The sequence below is a fragment of the Trifolium pratense genome, linkage group LG7, assembly GCF_020283565.1.
Source record: "Trifolium pratense cultivar HEN17-A07 linkage group LG7, ARS_RC_1.1, whole genome shotgun sequence".
Classification (NCBI taxonomy): domain Eukaryota; kingdom Viridiplantae; phylum Streptophyta; class Magnoliopsida; order Fabales; family Fabaceae; genus Trifolium; species Trifolium pratense.
The window spans coordinates 49,803,501-49,824,680 of NC_060065.1; the positions used below are offsets into that span (position 1 = coordinate 49,803,501).

The 21,180-nt window shown below is 33.4% G+C and overlaps 2 protein-coding genes across 4 annotated transcripts; both read right to left on the reverse strand.

The window, feature by feature from the left end:
* Positions 1 to 1,949: 1,949 nt before the first annotated feature.
* LOC123900116 (zinc finger CCCH domain-containing protein 61-like) lies at positions 1,950 to 3,567 on the reverse strand. The gene has a single exon (XM_045951440.1). The coding sequence runs from the start codon at positions 3,466 to 3,468 to the stop codon at positions 2,248 to 2,250; it is 1,221 nt and encodes a 406-aa protein (XP_045807396.1). The 5' UTR covers positions 3,469 to 3,567; the 3' UTR covers positions 1,950 to 2,247.
* A 4,923-nt stretch (positions 3,568 to 8,490) lies between these two features.
* Positions 8,491 to 20,889, reverse strand: LOC123899681 (phospholipid-transporting ATPase 2). Of its 3 annotated transcripts, none has more exons than XM_045950892.1 (25): positions 20,721 to 20,889; positions 19,550 to 19,781; positions 18,832 to 19,045; positions 18,260 to 18,376; positions 17,999 to 18,091; positions 17,701 to 17,875; positions 17,440 to 17,606; positions 16,876 to 16,980; positions 16,476 to 16,573; positions 16,241 to 16,383; positions 16,025 to 16,121; positions 15,775 to 15,884; positions 15,521 to 15,685; positions 14,761 to 14,915; positions 14,603 to 14,683; positions 14,253 to 14,373; positions 13,195 to 13,301; positions 12,733 to 12,864; positions 12,317 to 12,470; positions 11,943 to 12,060; positions 11,066 to 11,239; positions 10,740 to 10,791; positions 10,440 to 10,567; positions 9,477 to 9,627; positions 8,491 to 9,024 (listed from the first exon to the last, which is right to left on the reverse strand). In XM_045950892.1, exons 2-25 carry the CDS (start codon positions 19,672 to 19,674, stop codon positions 8,683 to 8,685), a joined length of 3,324 nt encoding a protein of 1,107 aa, XP_045806848.1. In that variant the 5' UTR covers positions 19,675 to 19,781; positions 20,721 to 20,889; the 3' UTR covers positions 8,491 to 8,682. The 3 variants fall into 3 exon arrangements, with proteins under 3 accessions (XP_045806848.1, XP_045806847.1, XP_045806849.1); XM_045950891.1 differs by having other exon boundaries at positions 20,648 to 20,831; XM_045950893.1 differs by lacking the exon at positions 20,721 to 20,889 and adding an exon at positions 20,585 to 20,718.
* Between the last annotated feature and the right edge of the window lie 291 nt (positions 20,890 to 21,180).

Genomic DNA, 21,180 nt, shown 5'->3' on the forward strand with positions numbered 1-21,180 from the left:
AAAAGGTTCTTACTTTCATAAGTGCATTTCACCTAAACTTCAGCTTGTCTATGGGTTTTGTGTCGATAAAGTGTAACAGTTTTCAGTTATATAGTTTTCATCATCAATAATGTTTGATTAATTCAATTATTTCTGGTCTAGAGAGAATAGAGCAGGATGATGGTGGATATATGCCTAAAATCATTAATTGATGAAAAAATATCTTGATTTAAACACTTCTTATTGACTAGTAACTACCTTGAATTATGGAGGATTCATGATTTCTCTTACCTTTCCTCACTTCATGAGTATGTGAATCACATCTTATTTGTGAGGTTCAACCACTTCACTTGTTTAGCAGTTGAACCATAATTTTAAAATAGAGTTAATTTTCTTAAACTTTTTTTCCCATTTTTTTTACGCTCCCTCATTATAATTCATATATAGTATTATATTATACACATTTTTTTGTTAATAAAATGTTCATGTGAGCTTAGCTCAGTTGGTAAGGACATCAGTATTTTATATGTACGTGCTGAGGTTCGAATCCCGGACACTCCACTTATCCATCTTAAAAAGGTGGAATTTCTAATCACTTGGCTACCTGACAAAAAAATGTTACTTAAAATTAACTTAAGGAAAAATAAGAGAAATTATAAATATTGAGAAGATTATGCAAAAGCTCAATATAAATAATCAACATAAATAATATATAGTCCTGGTGAATATAACTCAGTTGTCAGAGGCGTTGCAGGTAATATGTAGAAATTGTGGTTTCGAACCCTAAATTCTGGTACTTCCAGTTATTTATCTTATGAGATGAAATTCTAGCTACCAGATCATTTGACCAACAAAACATAAACATACTTAGTTAAAAACTTTATCAGAAAAATCTAATGAAATAAAATCATGATGAAGGAAAAAAGAACTAAAGTGAACAATGAACTTTAAAATACATCAACAAAAACAATAGTAAACTCTAACATATAAAATCAGAAGCACGAGAGAATCAAATCCCTGCAAACAAAACAATTACTTTGTAATTTAAGGAAGGAAGCAATTTTTTGTTGTAGATATCCAACCTACCTATTTCGAAGGTATAAATTGCGGATTTATGCGTCACGCGGTTACAGCTCTCGATCTGAATAGACTGCGTGACAGCTGATCCTGATCTGATTAGACGGTTAAGATTGTTTTACTATGCAAGTAACTTAAACCGTCCAACAACAGCCTAAATTTATTACACATGAAACTATGAAATGATAGTCCAATTGACGTGGTTACGCTCTCAACAAATTGAGATCATTTCGTAGTCCTATCAATTGCATGTATAACCCCAATAAACTCGCATAAAAAGCAGTACAGATTTAACAGTTTCATACTAATATAATCTCAACCCTTCATCATTGCTAAACAGTTAAGGAAAATGCTAAACAGTGCCCCCGGGGCACTAGTTAAGGATGCAAAAATAGTAATTTGGCATTGGAATTTGTGCAGTCAACTTCTCGAAAGTTTAAAAAGTGTTATTTTCTTTTCAAAACTTTCTAATTTTGGTTTCCTTAACCAGTGCCCCAGGGGCACCGGTTAGCATGACCCAACAGTTAAATCCAAATCCGTGTTATCTCTAAAATTACTAATTGTGGGATGTTATATATCTATTTGCCGATTGGACACTAATTATAGTAAACTTGATTGAGATTATATCTTTACCTTTTTTCTGATAGTACTATATTCTCTTTACCTATTTCTGGTATAAAATATTGTAAGATATCATGAAATCTGGCTCTGCAATGTAAATTGCCACGACCACGACAAACATTGCATGATGGCCATGTGTCCTAATATTCCTTTATTCATTTCATCCAAAAAATACCCAATCCCAAGAACTTCTCCACTCTCTATAAGCCCTAGATTTTTACCACGTAACATAGTAATAGTCACCAATCAAAATTAAAGCACAAAAACACATGTATCAAAATATTCCATTTTATACAAAATCGAACATCAAATCCAAATGCATAACTTACATAGTACTACAACCTCAAATTCAAGAAAAACAAATAATAACATTTTAATTTTAAATGAAAAAACATTACAAAAATAACCTTAAATTATTAAACAACATAATATGCTTAGTTTTATTTTTGACAATTGCAGGGATAAATATGTAATATCACTTAATTCTTCATATTTACACTTCACTCCATTGAGAAAATCTCAGAAATTAATCCAAAACTCTCATTCATCATCTTCAAATTCAACACTCTTCTACATCAGAAGCTCATTAACCCATCCAAGATCAGGAGCATCACCACCACCAACAACAACCTTATTATTCTCATTATTTCCCAAAAACATCATTCTGTTATTAACCATGTTATTGTCATCAATATCATTGAAACTTGGTACTGTCAAATTCTGATGAATTGGTGAAAGAATATTGAAATGTTGCTGTTGATTATCAAAAGAAGAAGGTGAAACAATAAACTGATTCTGATTCTGAATATGTTCCTCAGAGTTAAGAGGAATATCAAGATAACCCATGTTCATATTGTTCTGTATCTGATTCTGAAGTGCTTTAGCACCAGAAACAGGGGAAGAAGAAGAAGAAGATGAACCTTCATTGAAATTTAAACCATCAAATGAACCCAAAAGATCAATAAGCATGTCTCTGTAACGAAGATTGTTACTATTAATCGAAGAGCCATAGCGTGAGAGAGATGAAACACCATTTCTTGGCTTCATCGGAGACATAGGAGGTGACGCCGGCGGCGAAGAAAAATGAGACATACCAAAAAGTGTTGAAGTTGGAGAGTCATTAGCACCATTACCACCACAATGACAATACAAACAGCAATTGTTTGATTTTGAAGCAACATGGTTATTCAAAATCTTATTATTTTTCTTGTTGCATGAAAAATGTTCATTTGAAGAAGATGAAGAAGTTACCGGAAGGATTCTTAATTGACGAGGAGTGTGTGCAAAGAAACAAACTTTTCTCTTACAATTTTTACCATCTTTGCAAGCTTCTGTTCTGTATCTAGCAGGATGAAGCCAGCATTCAAAAACTCCATGAGCAAATTCACAAGAATCACCGCGGTTACAGCTACCGCGACGATACTCAGGACATACTGTTCCTGAGTAATGAAACCGCCGTGGATCACGGCGGCGAGCTTTTTCACCTGGGTGTGCGAATGGACAGTCTGTCCAGTCGTGACTCCGGCTACGAGTGCACCGGCGGACTTTGAATTCGTACATACGAAAATGATCGGACGAGTAAGGATCGTCCGAATCAGAGTCAGAATCATTATGTGGAAGGAACTTTTGAAGGATGGTGTCGTCGGAAAACATGTCGGCAGCGGTGGTGCTACGGCGGGTGAGGAGTTTTCTTGGTGGGATATCAATTTCTCTTAAGGATTTTTTGGGGGAGAGGGGTTGGTAAGAAGAATGAAACTTGTGTTGTTGTTGCTCAGCACAAATAGTAGTCATTTTGGGATATAGCGAGGTGCAAATAGAAAAGAAGTGTGAAAAAATGAAAGAGGAGGTGGAAATAGTAGAAATAGTAAAGAGAGAGTGTGATGTGTGTTATGTTGTGAAGGGAAAGAAGAGGTGAAAGAGTTATTATATAGGGAGAGAAAGAGAAAATTTAGAAAGGATGGTGACAAGGATGGGAATATGGGGTGAGAAGGGGGGTGCGTGGCTAAGTAGAATTTGAGAGTAACATGCAAAAGAGGGTATGTGGCAGTTTCTTAATTCATTAGGGTCACTTGTTTTGGCTATGTGTAATTCAATTACAAGTTCTATATTCAGAAATATATGTGTGCCATCATAGGGTGACATGAAAATTCTAGATCACGATATGTATGTTTATTTATTATTTATTTATTTATTATTATACAATAGTACATACATACATAATGAGGTATGCATGCAATGCATCAATTTAATGTAGTACATTTGTTTTGCTAATTTGTCTTTTGGTTTTTGACCCCTTTGTCTTCATCGACTTAATATTAAGTCTATACTATATTGATTGAAGTTATCTTAAACATCTCATTCATAACTTCATAGTCTAAAATTAAATAAATGCCTTTAAAAAAACTTAAATAATTTTTATTTAATACACTCTATTATGTATTTTATACTTTTTTGGACAAATGTTATTATGTACATTTTCCTTTTTTTAAAAAAAAAATAAAAAATAAAAACTTAAGCGAGTTGAACATTTTGCATTCACCTATTCAAGCTATAGACCTCGAAGTTCAAGAAACGTCTAAAAAGATATTTACAGATAGTCTGTTAGGTCTTCATGGTTAACATTGAAAGTTGAACTCACACTTTTACGGTATATGAGTTGACTCTTTATCGACTGAAGGCACTTTTCAAATGATTTATGATGATTTGGATAATTTATGTCAATGATGAGGATCGGGGCCAATCCAACCGATGTAAAGGTCTAAAGCAAAATTTGTAATGAAACCTTAAAATCACAAGACTCATAAAAATAAATTAAAGGCATTAAACTTTGCAAAGTTCAACTTCGTTCACAAAGTAATTTCATTTCTTATTTTATACAATTTTTAGATACCAACCAATCCACTTGAACCACTTATATCATGATCATGATCATGATAAGTTAATCGTTATCACAGCTCATTTGTTTCAAAGTTAATAGAGTTCATTTGGATATGATAACTTTTGCTGAATTTAAATCGACACATGTTATACTAGTAGTGTACGTTTCAAAGCTATTTGGTTCACTAGTAAACACTCCAATAAAACCAGAATAGAGATGCCTATATTACTATCTATGTTGTCCAATCATATTTTCAATCGAGTAAAGATCGAGGACTTCTATCTTTTTGAAGGGTTTGGTCTCATAATTATATACAAAATGCTGATTGTATGCTTCTTTTTTGTGCCACTTAGTACACCTTGTACTTTGCTTGTGCCTAATAAAATTATTTTGCCGACCAAAAAAAAGTTCTATATGATGTGATTCATGTGGATTGGTATCTAAAAATATTAGCAATAATGTGTTCTTCTAAAACTAAAAGTTAAAGTCATATCTAATTCCATAGTAGGACCGAGATAGTGGTTTGATCGGTGTCAATTTGATAAAAGTAGATAAAACAAATAAGTTGATTTTAATGTAATGAGCATTTTTTCTTCAAATTATATATCGACCAAATCTTTTTTTTTTATAAAACATTAGCGTGCACAAGCATCACATGATAAATATATCGACCAAATCGTTCTCTCAAGCATTACAAATAAAAAGAACAAGTTTTTACTTTAGGAACCAATGTCAATCAATTTTATTTATCTTCAGCCAAATTCTAATAATGCTAGCAACACACTCTTTAACAAACACACTCCAACACACTCTCTTTTATTGGTTGAAATTCACATGGGTCCCATAAAAAAATGTGGACCCATATAACTTTTATGGGACCCATATAAATTTTAACCAATAAAAGAGAGTGTGTTAGAGTGTGTTTGTTAAAGAGTGTGTTGCTAGCACTCCTCTTTCCTCCATGAAACTGGAGGGCAATATAATAGTACTATTATATTATGAATACAATTGCATGAAATGGATATTAGGTCTTTTTTATCTAATGGATATTAGGTCTTTTTTATCTGCAAAATATAAATACTGGACAGAACAGTACAGCACAGAGCAAACGTTTAAGGTATTGAACAAACTTTGTGTCGTACGATTTTGGTGGACAAAAGATTATTTTGGTACCATAGACAAGTTGTGCTGAGGACAAAAAGTTGTCCCGAGGTTCTGTGGGGACAAAAATTTCAGTTTTTGTCATGTCCCTTGGCTCATAGTTTGTCCAGCACCAGGAACAGATTTTAAATCAAACACGGTACAACATAAGTTGTCTTGTCCTGTCCCTTATTTTTTAGCAGATCAAACGCACCCATAAAATTCTTACTAATTGTCTGATTTACAAATTTAATTGGCTCGGTCCCTCATGCACAGTTGATTATGTCATAGTACATTATAAGTATTGTCATCACATTTATTTGATTTGACGTGGCCATGCAGCATAGGCGAGCTTTCGTATGAGACTTGATTAGCAAGTTTTTTTTTTTTTAAGACACTTTATTAGCAAGTTAGCAACCTAAGATCGATACATTTTTCATTGATTTTTCTGTTAGAAAAATAAGAAAATAGATTGGAGTACATTTTGCCCTCCATCTCCAATTATTTTATAAGGTTGTTTGTGTTTGAAATGGAAAGGATGTACTTATGTTGTAGTACTGCGTCGTAACTGTTTTCGTCGATCCGATCATAATCAACGATTAAGATTGATTTTTAAATATTTGATTTAGACCGTTCGATCTCAAATCAACGACTATAGTATGCATTAATTATTGCATGTAACTGTGGCATTCCCTACGGCTAGGAATCCATATCTCTAAAGTACTAGTAAGAAAGATTGAGAAGTTTAATTGTTTAATTTGAATAATTATGAAAGGAAGAAAAAAAAAGTGAAATTTGTTGAAGAATATTTTCAAGTTTGTTGTTATCGTTGCTTCTTATACTTTAGGCTAGTCATTGTTTGATGGTGTTAGAGAGGTCCATATCGACCTGTACCTGTGGTGGTCCCTCATGGTCCCTCCTCCGTTGGACAGAAGCTAGGGATACCTTAAAAGACAAGACACCATAATATTAAGACAGTTTTACTTAACAACGATTAACAATACTCTCGTGGTAATTAGAAACTCAGTATAATTTGTCCTCGCCGATTAAGAAAAAAACAAGAAAAATAATATCACTGTCTCAAAATTCAACTTATATTCATTATTGCTGGTTTTTATTTAATCAAAACCGATAAGAACATTTGTCTTAGCTGCAAGGCCACGAAGGACCAAAACTTCAAAGTTTTAAACAAGTTTAAGTACAGTCCATTATAGTTCATATTGGACAGTACCTAATACTCAAGGTAAAATGTACAAAAGGATAAGTAAACATTTATGATGCAGATTAAGTGTTGTCACACATTCATGCATCGGGATTGGACAATCCTAATTTAAACAAAATATTTTTAAAATTAATAAATAAAAATTAAATTTGCTTTTTCTAGACCTTCCGATTTTAATCGGATGTCCACAACCTCTATGAATGCATAGCTGCACCTGATTACATACTGCAATGTAATCCATTTCCATAAAACTCTGATTGGATCAGTGGAATATAATGGATTGGAGGAAAGTCGAATAGAGTCGAAAAAATCTTCCATTATTTAGGATATTTTATGATGGAGCAAACAAAATTTACATTTCATCCCTTAATTCTCAAATTGGGAGAGGGGACAAAATTAAAGGTAAATAATGGTATAGAACATTATTTTATTTCATCTTTTTTCATTTAATCCATCTTATTTTATCAATTCAAACATAGCTCAAGGAACACTCGGACTCCGAGTCAGAAATGATGAGTCAAGTGAAAACGTTGAATGGTATTAGGCCAGAAAGGACAAACAACCCCACTTTCACTTATGAATTTCTATGTGACGAATATTTTTCGCTTATAAATCCTAAATGCATGGGGCTATGATTGAACTGATGCATGTTGGAAACTTAATATCCCTCCTTAAAAGGACAGATAGACAACTATAGGGTAGTTAGACAACTAGGGCAGTAGGTATTTGAAGTAAATAATTCCACTGGACACACTGGTTGGTAAGGTTCGGATAAACTCAGACGAAAGGAAATGGTGTTCAATGAGGAAACAAACTGCCCAATGCAAAAACGATCAATTGTGTACTAGTGTTCAAGTTTGAGGACCCCCTTTGAGTAAAAACGTTTGAGGTCCCCTTCAATGCCAGTTAATTCATTCCCCTTCATTCACTTAAAATACAGAATCAAATGTATACATTTAAGCTTATAATTATGTGGGACATTGAGCCCATACATAATGCTTGTGATATTCTTGCCCGTGAATGAGTAGGTACACTGCTGGCACCTGTGAATAAATTTTTGGTGATAGGCTAAATTTATGCATATGCATGCAGAATGCTTACACAACTACCGACAGACTCTCAAGTCTCAGCATGACATGTGGTTAATTCAATCGATGCTACCTTGCCATGCAATATGCAGTTGAAGAGGACATGGTCCTAGTGGATTAGGTTCTCCTCTTCCATGGCAGCATTCAAATGGTCAGTAAATTAACTCTATATGCATCTGCAGATTCGTATGTTGACATATCTGCACAAATTACCATGCCTCAGATGCTTCCTTAGAAGATAATGACAACAAACTTTGCATTCAAAGGGCTGCCCTTAACCTTTGCATTGTTCTTGAAATTGAAAGGCTTAAAAGTTGTATTATACTGCTCTTTCCATAAAAGAAACATAATTCCAGTTTCCAAAGATAGAAAAGGAAAAGTTTTACTGATTTATTGGAGTCTGAAACAGTTAAATGTCTCCCGTGGGAAAATAGAAAACATTAGAAAGGAAATCTAAATAATAGTAAAGTTAGTCAGATAGAATCTATAGATATGTGAGCATTTATTTACTTCTAACTTTATGTAAGCAGTTATATATTATGGCACTTTAAAGGAGCCAATTTACAAAAAAAATATCAGTATACAATGAACAAACAATGTACTTTGTTAGTTTCTATCAAAAAGGGATATACAAATTAAGTTGCGGCATATGGAGCTCTTCCAACTGCTTGTTGATTCTACTTGTCCTTGCTATTTCTTGCGTAGTTGTTAGACAGCGATAGTCTCGACTGTGGCTGAAAAAAATCAAATGGTGATCCTGCTCCAAAAGATCTTCTCGTGGAATTTGGAGAATCCGAGAGCAGAGGTTCAAATACAGGATTTCTGTTTTTGGGTTGAGCTATTGATAAGGTAGAAACATCTTTCTCCATAGATCTGAGCTGAGGCTCAATGGTGGCAAGAGACAAAATTGGTCCCCCTAGGCGTTCAGCCTGCTGAAGTAAATTGATTTTGCTTGATTTATATGTATATCTAAAGTACTTGAGGGCTAGAATTGGACCCATCCCGGCGGCCGTCATGAGCTGTATGGATTTATAGTTCCCATCAAAACATAATCAATGCAATGAATAAATAACATGCTTATCCAAAATAAAATGTGTATGAACTAAGTTCCTCACTAGGGTCGCATGATCTTTGTTAGTTTATTCCATAAAGGAACAAATAATTGAATTATTTTATAAAAAAAGAAAGAAAGAATTCAGATGAATATGCTATCAAGTATAACATTTTGGTACAAGATTTAATTGTGAAATCTCATCTCATGAACTAACAAAGGAAAAAACAAGGAAATAATGGGATTATGTTTGGTATGTTTGTTTGCATTTTCAGTTGTTATATTTTACTGATAGTTACAAAAATGTCACTATACTTTTCCCTTTGCTTTTGTTTACAAAAATTTATAAAGGAAATAATAAAAACAAAATAATCATGTACGCATATCTCGTGAAGGAAGAAAAGGAAGAGCGGTACTTACAAAAATTGTTATCCAGTATGATGGTTGTCGACACAACCGGAACATAATTGTATACATCCCTGATGAAGGAATGGCACTAAAGATCCAGTTGATGACATAAAAGGCAGCCAAGTTACCCCATATAGCAAGATGTTGGAATATTGTAAAGGAACTGCAGCCATAAAAAAGATAGGTCGGATATCAAACCATATAATTTTTTCCAGTAGGTTCAAGCTACTAACAAGTACTTCAAAACTAAGTGATCTTTTCCCAGTTCTGTTACCAATTAAACTACCATCACAACCAAGCAAAAGAAAAGTATACTTCCCTATCTTGAGATGCTTAAATTACACTACCTCTATTTTTTAAAATTACATTATACTACTTTGTAATTTTGAAAATTACATTCCCCTCACTTGTGAGATAAAAAGGATTACAGTTAGTCCATTTAAATATAAATTAATCAATATGTGGATGTAAACAAATGTGAACAAGCCTCTCAAGACATTTTTCTTTTCTCTACAACTTAGTGTTACCAGTGACTAATTTTGAATATCCTAACATTGATTTTAGGACTTAAAAAGATGAAATGAAGTTATAAATACCCAGCATTAAACATTCGCTCAAATTCCTTGTTATATTTTTCAAAGTCCCAAAGTCAATAGTATGAGTTCAAAACTAAGTTACACATGATGCTGAGAATTACAAAGAGAAAAATATCTTGTATTAAGACGGGCTAAACTGTGATACATATTCATCTCCCCGGTGAGGAGAGTGTAAATTTTAAAATTAGATGGAGGTCAGGGGAGGGAAGTGTAATTTACCAGGAAAAAATGGCCAACAAAATAAGTCATTTTCATTTAAGAATGGAAACTAAACAACAAGCTATAGTTTTGTTAACTCATTACTAACAGAAAAGCATCTAAAGTTGAAGAATCAAAGTGATGTTGCATTATATGAAGCATTAATAATATTTAAGCTTACTTGGTCTCCATTGTTATTACAAAAGCCTGCAACCATATACAACCAGAAAGTGCAACCATTGAAACCTCCTCCATTTCACTCTTATCATAGGCATATGAATGTATGCTTATTATAAATACAACTATTGCCTGTAAATGACAACCAATAAAAAATTAGGAACTGTGCAGACATAAAATATTCCCGTAATTAAATAATAGATTTAGAGCAGAACTTGTTTCTGTTTCTCATGGAATACATTACAGCTCAAGATGATAAGCTTCCTACGAATCAGTAATGTATAAATATATAAACAACACTTACATGAAAGAGGGATCGCCCAAACCATCCGGCAAATGTACTAGGATTTAGAAGCCTGTTTCAATATCAAAAGTCAATTTGATGTTCACCTATGAAGTTGTTTCCAGTGCAAGTTCAACATTTTTAAATTTTGGTTTGTTAAAAAAGGATCTTCATTTTTTGTCAAAAAAAAAAAGATCTTCAGTTGTAATAAATTTTGATTGTTGTCATAAAAACTTATAGATATTAAAAGAAAGTTCAGTTGTACTGAACTGGAATCTCTGCAAAACATGAGAAAACTTGATAGCATTTAAAAAAAAAAAACCAAAATAGCAGCAAAAATGGCAAACCTTCCCGCTTGGCAGTAGAATAAAATTTGAGGATGCCTGAGCACAGTTTCCTCACTAAGATCTTTGTCAAGCACGCTAACTAGAACAGGAACACTAGTATAGAAAACATTATAAGCCATCAAGCTAACAGAATTGAAGAGGCTGGTTCCAGAGACGCCTGAAATAAATGAAAAACTGAAATGCAACAATTTGTCAGCACCTTAACAATTTAAGACTAGAAAGAAATTGAAAGGTACTTCTCTTGCAATGCAACAATCATAATCATTAACAATAACCACAAAAAACTCAAACAAAACAACCACAAAAAGATAGGGAGAAAAGAAAAACACCCTGTTAATGTTTCCTTTTTTCCTCAGCTACTTGTGAGGGCATTTTTGTAAATATGTCTTATTACTTGCAAGGGCATTTTTGTAAATATGTCTTATTACTACCTCCAGTTCATAAAAGTGTCCTATTTAGGTTGTGCACTGTTATTAAGAAAATGATCAGTTGTGTTGATTTTAATGGTAAAATTAGTATCATTTACTTAAAATACCCTTATTGATTGTTGTTAATGTAGTTAAGTGGAGTGAAATTCAATAAATAAGGGTATAATTAGTGGAAAAAAATAATAATGTTGCATTGGTATTCAAAAGTGACAATTATTTTGAGACAGGAAAAATGCAAATGAGACACTTTTTATGAGACGGAGGGAGTATATTTTTTGTATTAGCCCCATTAGTTAGAGCCTGTCTTTATATTGACACATTAGTGTTTGTACTCTTAACACAAATTGAAATAATAAACAAAATATTTTTCTACAGGCATCTATATTCAAAATAGTTTACTTCTTAATGAAGAAAAGAAAAAGGAAGACCACTGTTGGTAGAAAACTCACAAGATTTGAATGAAGCATATCAATAAGGACTTGTAGAAAGAATACTGGGAAAGAAATGCTGTACGGTTGTATGAATACCGGCCATGAACCAGAATTAGTCTCTTTAGGAATCTAAACTCTGCGAATTAGCAAAAGAATCATAATTGAGATCTGATAGTATTGCAGATAAAACAAGAATGAGAAACCTAATATCTACCTCATATTTCAAACCACAGAAAAATATAAACCTTCAAAAGATTGTTGAATCAAATTATGATTGCTGAAAATAATGTAATAAATTTTAAATTGGAGAAACTAAAAAGATACATGGAAAACTATCTAAAAACTAGAATACATATTATCATGTCAAATGAGAAAGTTATACAACATCTTACTTCCGATGCTGTAATCAGCTGCTCTTGCTGCCTGCAATCCTTCTCTGCCACTGATGCCCACACCAATATCTGCTTGTTGTATCATCCTTACATCATTGCCTCCATCTCCAATTGCCAATGTTCTATAATCACATGATTTTAAGATCTGTACAAGCTGCAGCAAGTAGTGGTATACAAGTCACACCAGTGCCATGCATTAACAGAAACAATACGACTGCAGTATTATGTTCCACAACGAGGAGGCACAAGATATTTGGTCTTATCGTGTCTTCTGATAAGTTAATTAAAAAAAACAAGATAGGACAAGCCTATAATATAAAAAGGAGAAGAGAAACCGAGAAAATGAATGTAAAAAACATAGCTTCTTAAAACAAGTCAACATAAGTTTATACACAAATAATGTTGTCAAAAAACACCTGTGCTTTTTGAGATGGTGTCACACGACAGCATATAGCAGTCCTTGACAATACTGCCAGCTCAGTGAAAGCTTTACGGTAGTGGTTAAGTGCAATCTCAAGAGCCCAGCCATCAACAACAAAAGCCACATCCTGTTTGATGGAGAAGAACAATGAAAAGATTAACTTCAAAACCTTTATCCTGATCCGAATTATACTTATTTACTAAAAAGAATGATCTAGTACGAACATCCAATGTATGCATACAATAAAAGCAGTCTAAAACTAAATTTTGTTATTACTTTAGATAGGAAAGAAAATAGTAAATAAGAGAAAGACAAAAACTTCCACGAGCAAATAAGATATCCTTCAGAGTCCAAAAGAAACCAAAAAATTCAAAAACCATAATGAACAAGAAAAAGAACATCAAGTAAGCGAAGCTTCCCAATCAATGGATTTTAATTTGATAGTAAGTAAGCATACCTTGGGTTCTGAGGTAGTTATCCGCATTGTACGAAGCACTCTCTCTAAACTTCTACATACCTCATCCTCTGTTTTGCCATCAATTAGTAGAAGCTGTCCCTTTGGTTCTATGAATTTAGAGGGGAGGTAATTGAAAAAGGCTATTAAGTATTACCGCCATAAATTAAAAACCTTCCAAAGAAGAATGCATAAACAATCGAACAATAAAATTATGAACATCTTCACATATTCGAGCTCTTCAAAAATGGGACTACAAGCACAGCAGTTTAGGTAAATTACGGTTGAGCCTATTGTGTTTATCTATGTTGATAACCTAAGCTGTGTGCCAGAAACATCAATTTATGATAGGATTTGAGATAGTTTCAAAACAAAGGTTTTCTAGATACTTTCTAATTTTAAGCTTTTATGCAGTTGAAATTATCGAAGTGGTGTAGATAGTTTGAATGAAGGGTACAAATGTATCTTTTTCCTGGCTATGAGCTGGACACTTGTTCTTAAATTCATACCGACACAAAAACTGTTTTATGATGCTTAGTACAGCATAACTCACCTGTTTCATATCCCAGATCCTTTAAAACTTCAACACTCATCTCAGTTTTTTAATCAGATTTGGTCCCAAAAAAAAATAAAATAAAACACATATCTCAAAAAACTAATTGTTGTTTTGAATATTAAATTATCCCTCAGAATAATAAACAAACAAATAACGATGACAAGTAAAAAGCACATATCCAATAGGTGTAAAGGGGTAGAGTGAATAAAGAAAAGCTGTGAAATATTTAACTGGAGCCTTTTTGTAATCAAGATCAATCAAAGGAACTAGTACGCTTCTTCTCAAATAAATGAGACATAGAGAAAGAGAAGAGATCTGTGACGTAAACACACAGATAAGTCCATCTGTTTCTACATAAACAAAGAGAATGGTAGGGCAACCATGGATCATATTGAGACTCTTTATGTAGCTTAATTCTTTGAACAAACACAAACACAAAAAGGGTACTATTTACACGACACAGAATAAAACTACGATATTTTGCATGATCTCAAATGTGCACTACCTGGGGAAATAAAATTACATGACAAGGCAATTTGTATTGCAGTATTCTGCTTGTCTCCTGTTAGCATCCAAAAATTTATTCCAGCTTTCCTTAGTGTTTCTATTGTTTCAGGAACTCCATCCTGAAAAGTATCAAATAAAAAAGAATGGATGGTCATTCATCACATAAACACACAAGGGAAGGTCCTTTTAATTTCTTTTCCCCTTTATCCCTTTAATTAACTATCTAAAATCAGTAATTCAGTACTATTAGAAGGTTTTAAAAATTCTATCTTAAATCAGATTACAACAGTCAAGTCATTTCCCGCTAGGTAAGGAGTATCTAAAATAGATTTCTCTCAGCATATTCACCTGTAAACGATCCTCTATTGCTGTAACACCAAGAATTTCCAAGTCATGTTCTACTCTTTGGCAGACCTCAGCTACTCTCCACTGTGAAACATATTAAACTAAGAAGGCAAGTTCTTAACATTATATAAAATAAAATCAGTAACAAGTGTGCCCTTTACCTCCCTATCAACCAAAGTGCTACTGGCTTCCTTAAACATCAAAGACCAATCCTGATATTCATCTTTCTTCAACTCACGCCATGCCAGACATAGTGTACGTAATCCCAAGTGAGCATATTGCTCCACAGCTTCAATGAAATTCCGGGTTTGCTGCCCTGCAGTAAGTAATGGTGTCAATCGTACAACCAAATTACTGCTCAACAAATGCAGGTATCAAAGCAATCACATTCTGGGTAATCCATCAGTTGTTACAGTTCAGTTTTATCAGCCATATTGCTCCATGATCAGTTAAGTCAGCTTTGAAGCCATCTAATTCATCTTAATTATAACATTAGGTTTGGTTGGACTTAGATCAGATTGGATTGATTTGTCCCAGTCCATGTAAGGTCAGATAGAATGAACATGAACCAAAAAGGACTGTACATGTAATATGTCAGTTTTTTTTTTTAACACAGGTAATGTAGGTCAGATTGAAAGGGAATAAAAGGGAAAGGATATAACAAAATGGTTGCAAGTTCTAACAATAAGTCATGCGAGTTAAATCTCTATAGCTTGCTTCCTACTCGTCTGAAATCATTTCAACTGGTTCTAAGCCAGTAGCAGGCCAATTCATATGAAAAGAAGAAAAAGTATAATGAAGTTGGACTTTGAGGATAAGGTACTGGCAAACAGTCGTGAAAAAAAAAATGAAAGAGAAATCCTATGAAAGTAATACTTGATTTTGTTAAAATACAAATAAGCAAAAAACAAATAAACTAACCAGCACGAGCATGTGGAAGAATAGCCTCATCTGCTCCTTTTGACAGGAGAAGGATCTTTCCATTTTGGCAATCTTTCAACACTACTGACATTCTTTTCCTATCAGAGGTGAACTCTAAGGTTTCCAAGACTTCATACTGAAGTATAGCAGTGTTGAACTTGACTTCTGAAATATTATTGAAGAACATGAATATATGAGCCCAAGTAGCCAACTAATTAGCCATGCTTCCAAAAGAAATAGCAAGTACAATGTACCGAGGATGTTTCCATTCTTATTGAAGAAAACCATATGCAGCTGAGCAGCAGCTTGAACTAGAGCATCTTCATCCTGAGACTGTGCCTTATACAAGATATCTCCAGTTTTGCTATGTACAACAGTACAAGAAACAAGTGTGAAAGTTAAAATGGTTATCCTCAAGGTTTAATAAAAATGTCATAATTAAGAAATATGTTGGTTTTAACAGTTTTCATATATGTGTCCTAGCAAGGGTGAAGGCAGAATCACCTGCGTGTGGGTACGACAGTATTACATATTGCCATAACTGTAAGAAATCGTACAACATCATAGGAGCCACTGGAAACAGCATTAAGAAGCTCTACATCTGCATATCACAGGATGTAATTAATCAGGCATGGTAACTTGCAATTGAATTAAGAAAAAGGTTTTAATACAGTAATTACGTAACCAACACAAATGAAGACTTTCACAAATCAACCACACCTTTCAATGCATCTCCATTCTCATTTCCATAGGAAATGCCACTAATACAACATCTTCTAAATATCATCTTATTCTCAGTCAGGGTGCCTGTTTTGTCCGTCAATATGTACTCAACTTGTCCAAGGTCCTCGCTTATCGCTGTACTGTCACATATGACAAACATGATTCATCAAAAAATGTGTTAAAGTTCTAATTCATCAAAGTAGTTGGTAATCAGGATCCTTCAACTACTCACTTTGTTGCATGGGATGGAATGCTAGTCTCTAGGTCAATCATTTGATGGTCCCAATCAATAAACTTTGCATAAATGCTCTTCACTAAATCCAGAGATACCTGCCAGAGATGGAATGATTGCCTGTATCAACCTTAGATATGGCCAAACTTAAAATAATCCAAGATTAAATAATAACTGGTATTAGCACTATAATTATCAGTCCAGAATAATAAATTCTGTAAGAACATAAGTTTTAATGGCATCCTTTCAATAAGTTCATATGATCATCCCTTCTTCAAGCAAAAGATTACCACTACCTCTCAATTTTTTTACTACAGTTGTTTTTAAATGAGAATATAAATGAAAAACACGTTGAATTATATAATGGAATGTAATGCCAAAACCCATACCACTGGCTCACCTTGATTGAAATGGGTATCATGATGGAACAAAGAAGCTCAAACCGCAAAGGGATTATTAATAATTCATACCAAGGGCCTTCAAGAGGGTAAAGAACATACCATTGCTGGAACAAAAACAAAGAAAAAAACATGAGGGTTCACCTCCATGAACCTATAACATAACATTTCAAAACATGGGAATTTCGAGAGAATAATCACAGGCAAGGCGTTGAAACATGTCAAAAGATTAAACATGCGTAAAATGTTGGGGGGGGGGGGGATACAATAGCAAAATGATGCAAAAGATTATGATAGTTATATCCTAAAATAAACCAAAGACCTTCATCTAGAATAAAATTGAGTAAAGAGTCGGCGTGAAACTGAAAGGAAGCAACAAACAAGCCAACCTAGTCTTACTAGAAACAAAAACAAAAATTGCAAAGGATGTGAGCTCCCTCCATGGAAGAACAACTAAATGAAAGGACAAAATAGCAATACAAAGACCACAAAAACAACTCCTGACAGGTATAGGATTTGACACAATTATAGGTGCATAAGAAACTAAGTTCCAAATCATGACATACTTTCCTTGCTTCTGTGTCCTTCCAAACATTACCCGCTATGCCAAGAACCATAACAACAACAATTTGGAATACAAATATAGCACCAGTCAACTTGTCGATCATGGCATCCATGGCAGTGAGCTTTGGTTCTGGGATACCCCTACTCATGCCCAATTTGGTTTCGTTACCTGAAGCAAACAACATAACAGATAAAATTCAAACTTGCTGAAAAAGTATAGGGTTCTAACTTCTAAGTGTTTAATGTGTTATACATGGACTTGCCTGTATAGATAGCAACTCCACATGCCCACTCAGTATTTCGCAAGTAACATGACTGAAGAATTGTGTTTTTAATGGTTAAAGGGCATATATCATTATCAATAAATGGGGGGTACAAACGCATGTTTGCATCAAATCTTCTGACGTCTTTATCTGGACTGGGACACTCTATTACACCCTAGACAGACACACACACAAAGAACAAGAGTAAGTAATAAGTTTTCATGCATAATTACTATTGACAGTAAACTTCAAATTGTTCTACAAACTGTAGTTACTAATACAATAGATAAAATCTTGCCTTAATTTTGTGTAATAGTTCCACGTCGATTCCCATGCAAGCAGGAGGTATGACCCGTGTCTTTAGATCAGTTTCACCATCCAGTGCAGAAGTCTGAACATAATATCATACCATAAGGTCCTTGAAATAGACGTAATGAATTGTGTTGTTCTTTCCACCCAAAAAGAGGGAAAAAGAAAAAGGAGAATAACGGAATTATGTTTACTGCAATGCCACACACAGGTAGAGGACCAGTTTTAGCATGACTCATGACTTAATTACCTCTACATAGCAAACTCCTTGGGGATCAGACGTGCCAATCAAAACAAGGTCACAAGGAACTTCATCATTTTCACGTAACCATATTATATTACCCACATGAATATCCTGTGCTTGAATCTGCAACGCCATCAATGAAACCACCCCCAAATACAAATTAGATTTACCGGAAAAAATAGGAACACTTTCTCATTTAAAATGAGAAAACTCACATAACCCTTACTACCTACAACATTGATACAGAAAAACATTCATAAATAATTCCTTATATATCAAAACCACTAACAGGTAGCTTATGCAAATGATTTTAATTAAAATCGAAGTAAATCATACCAAAATGCAAGAGTGACAATATCTTCAAAAAAAAACCAACAGATTATACTCCTTTATAAACTAAAAAACAAAATGAAGGATAGTTATTGAAATGATGACCAACTGCATGAAACTGTAAGCTAAGTTCTTTTTTAACTTGTTTTACTGCTGGGTTGCTCTGCACTTAACTAAAATATATTTACTGGATTGAGCTAAGAAACACAGAACAAAAATATTTTTAAAAAATAAAATATGCTTCTTACAAGTTTCTTGACGCCCTTCCTAACAACCCACACTTCCTTCTGATTAGCCTTTTTGTCTGAAAGATATCTATTGTAATCATCCCATGCCTCTTTTGATGCAGAGACTGCAAATATAAATAAAAGTGGACCCCATGTACTGGCAGGATTTACTGGAGTAATGAGAGGCCATAACTGCAGGCAAGCTATCAGCAAAAAGTACTGATTCATGAACCGGCTGAAAAAAGGGGGAAAATCATGTGTTAATGGATATTTAAATTTCATTAGAAATTTGACACACATTTCCCACCCAAGAAAAAATCATTTTGCCTTAAGGAAAATACATTCCATAATCTTTCATAACACTTGAGGAAGCTTGGACAGTATACAAAAAGAAGGCTGAATCCCTATTAATGTCAAATTAAAACTGTTTCAATCCTCCACATTAAAAATTGCAGCTATGTTTTATTTTTGACCTACATCTCCTTCACTCTTTTAAATTATGTTTCCCTAGTGCAAACTATATGAATATATGATACATGTACAAACAGAGGATCCAATAAAATTAATTTTCCCTCCTTGTAACTAAGCCCTGGTTATTTAGTATCAAAGACGACAGGAAATGATATCGTGATGGAGACCCTTGAAGGTGTGCAGAAATGCTAATGTGGGTGCATCAATGCCATCAAACTTGCAATGTATAATGACAATGAGTAATAAGAAGCATCAGCAGAGAGTTTACCTGAACTGTTCCCATAAATTTTTTGGAAGAAAGTTCAATAAAGTATATTTTCTATTTGATATTCGATTATCACAGTAAAGATCATGAGATGATTCATCATCGTCGATGTAAACATAACGCTTCATTGTCAAATTCTGAGCATCTAATTATGGATAGATAGATAGATATCCTCTACACCTCCATTGCAGTGCTCAAAGAGAACAATTTTGAAAAAATCTCAAACAGTCATACTCTGCAAGCAACAAGGAGATAAAAATAAATAAAAAATCAGATTTGAACATAAATCATGATGTCATGAAAAATAGAACCAGAGAAGCATATCACCAAAGATGAAAAACAAACCGAGCAGCTCAATAAGTAGCCAACATTAGCATATTAAGCCTGTGTTTCGATTGACTTATGAACACTTTATTTGGGCTTATATAGTTATATTATATATGAGTTATGACATAGGCTCTGTTTGGCAAAACATAACAGATAACCGATATGTTGGCTTATGGTGGACCGGCTTATAGCGAATAGCTTATATGAAAAGTTGTTTTCAACTTATTCCAATATGGTCTCCAGAATAACGTATACGAAAACAGTTTAACAATATTTTCTCTTTTATTATAAGAAATAGCTTATCCAATAAATGCTTAGATGCCATTCTATTCTTGACTTATTTATAACAGCAAAATGCTATAAACAAATTCAGCACGCGAATAACACTCTATCTAAAGCTAATTAAACTAAAGCTGAAGGAAATGATGAGATTCATGCACAATTTAACATAGAACGAAATGATGAGATTCATGCACAATTTAACACCAAAGCTTAACACATGAAAATCGTTCATAGCCTAATCTAAGCTAAGGCTAAAAAAAATTCAGCATAGATCGTAAAATTCCAAATTAAACTTGGTTAATAATCAATGAATTACAAGATGAACTATTTCAGTGCTCATATAAATTAATTCCTAATTGCAAATTTGCAAAACTGAAACGTTGTAATAAGAATGGAAATAAAATTAACAGTAAAGTCGTGATGATTAACCTAAACGTATATGAATGAAATTGGAAGAATGTATGCAAAGTTGGTGAACGAAAAAGAAATTACAGAAAATTGAGTGCAATTGAATTTGGATTGTGATAACAACACAGCATCTGAAATGGATTATGCGTTCGCATACCTATGTGTAAATGATGATTATGATGATTATGGATTACGCGTGTTTCTCAGATTCAGATGGTTTGCGTCAATGGCTGCTTTCGTTTCCTTTGGGCTTTGGGTTTTTCGAGCACCTGGACCCACCCATACCAATTTTACTTTCCTTTTTTTATAAATTATTTGACTTTTTCATTTTAACATTCAATTCAATTAGTAATATTTTATTTACGATGATGAAGCTGTATTCCTTTCGATTCTTAATATGAAAGAGATTTTATTTTTTAAATTTATTGATAATTTAATGTATTTAATCTATAATGAACTAGATATATTAGATTTTCAATTAATCTAAAAAGTAAAAAGTAAAGTATCTCTTATATTAATCACCGAAGGTACTATTAAAAAAAATTAGTTAATAATTTAGTTAATATTGAACTATTTGAAATTATATTTTACATATTGAATTTTATAACATTTTAAAA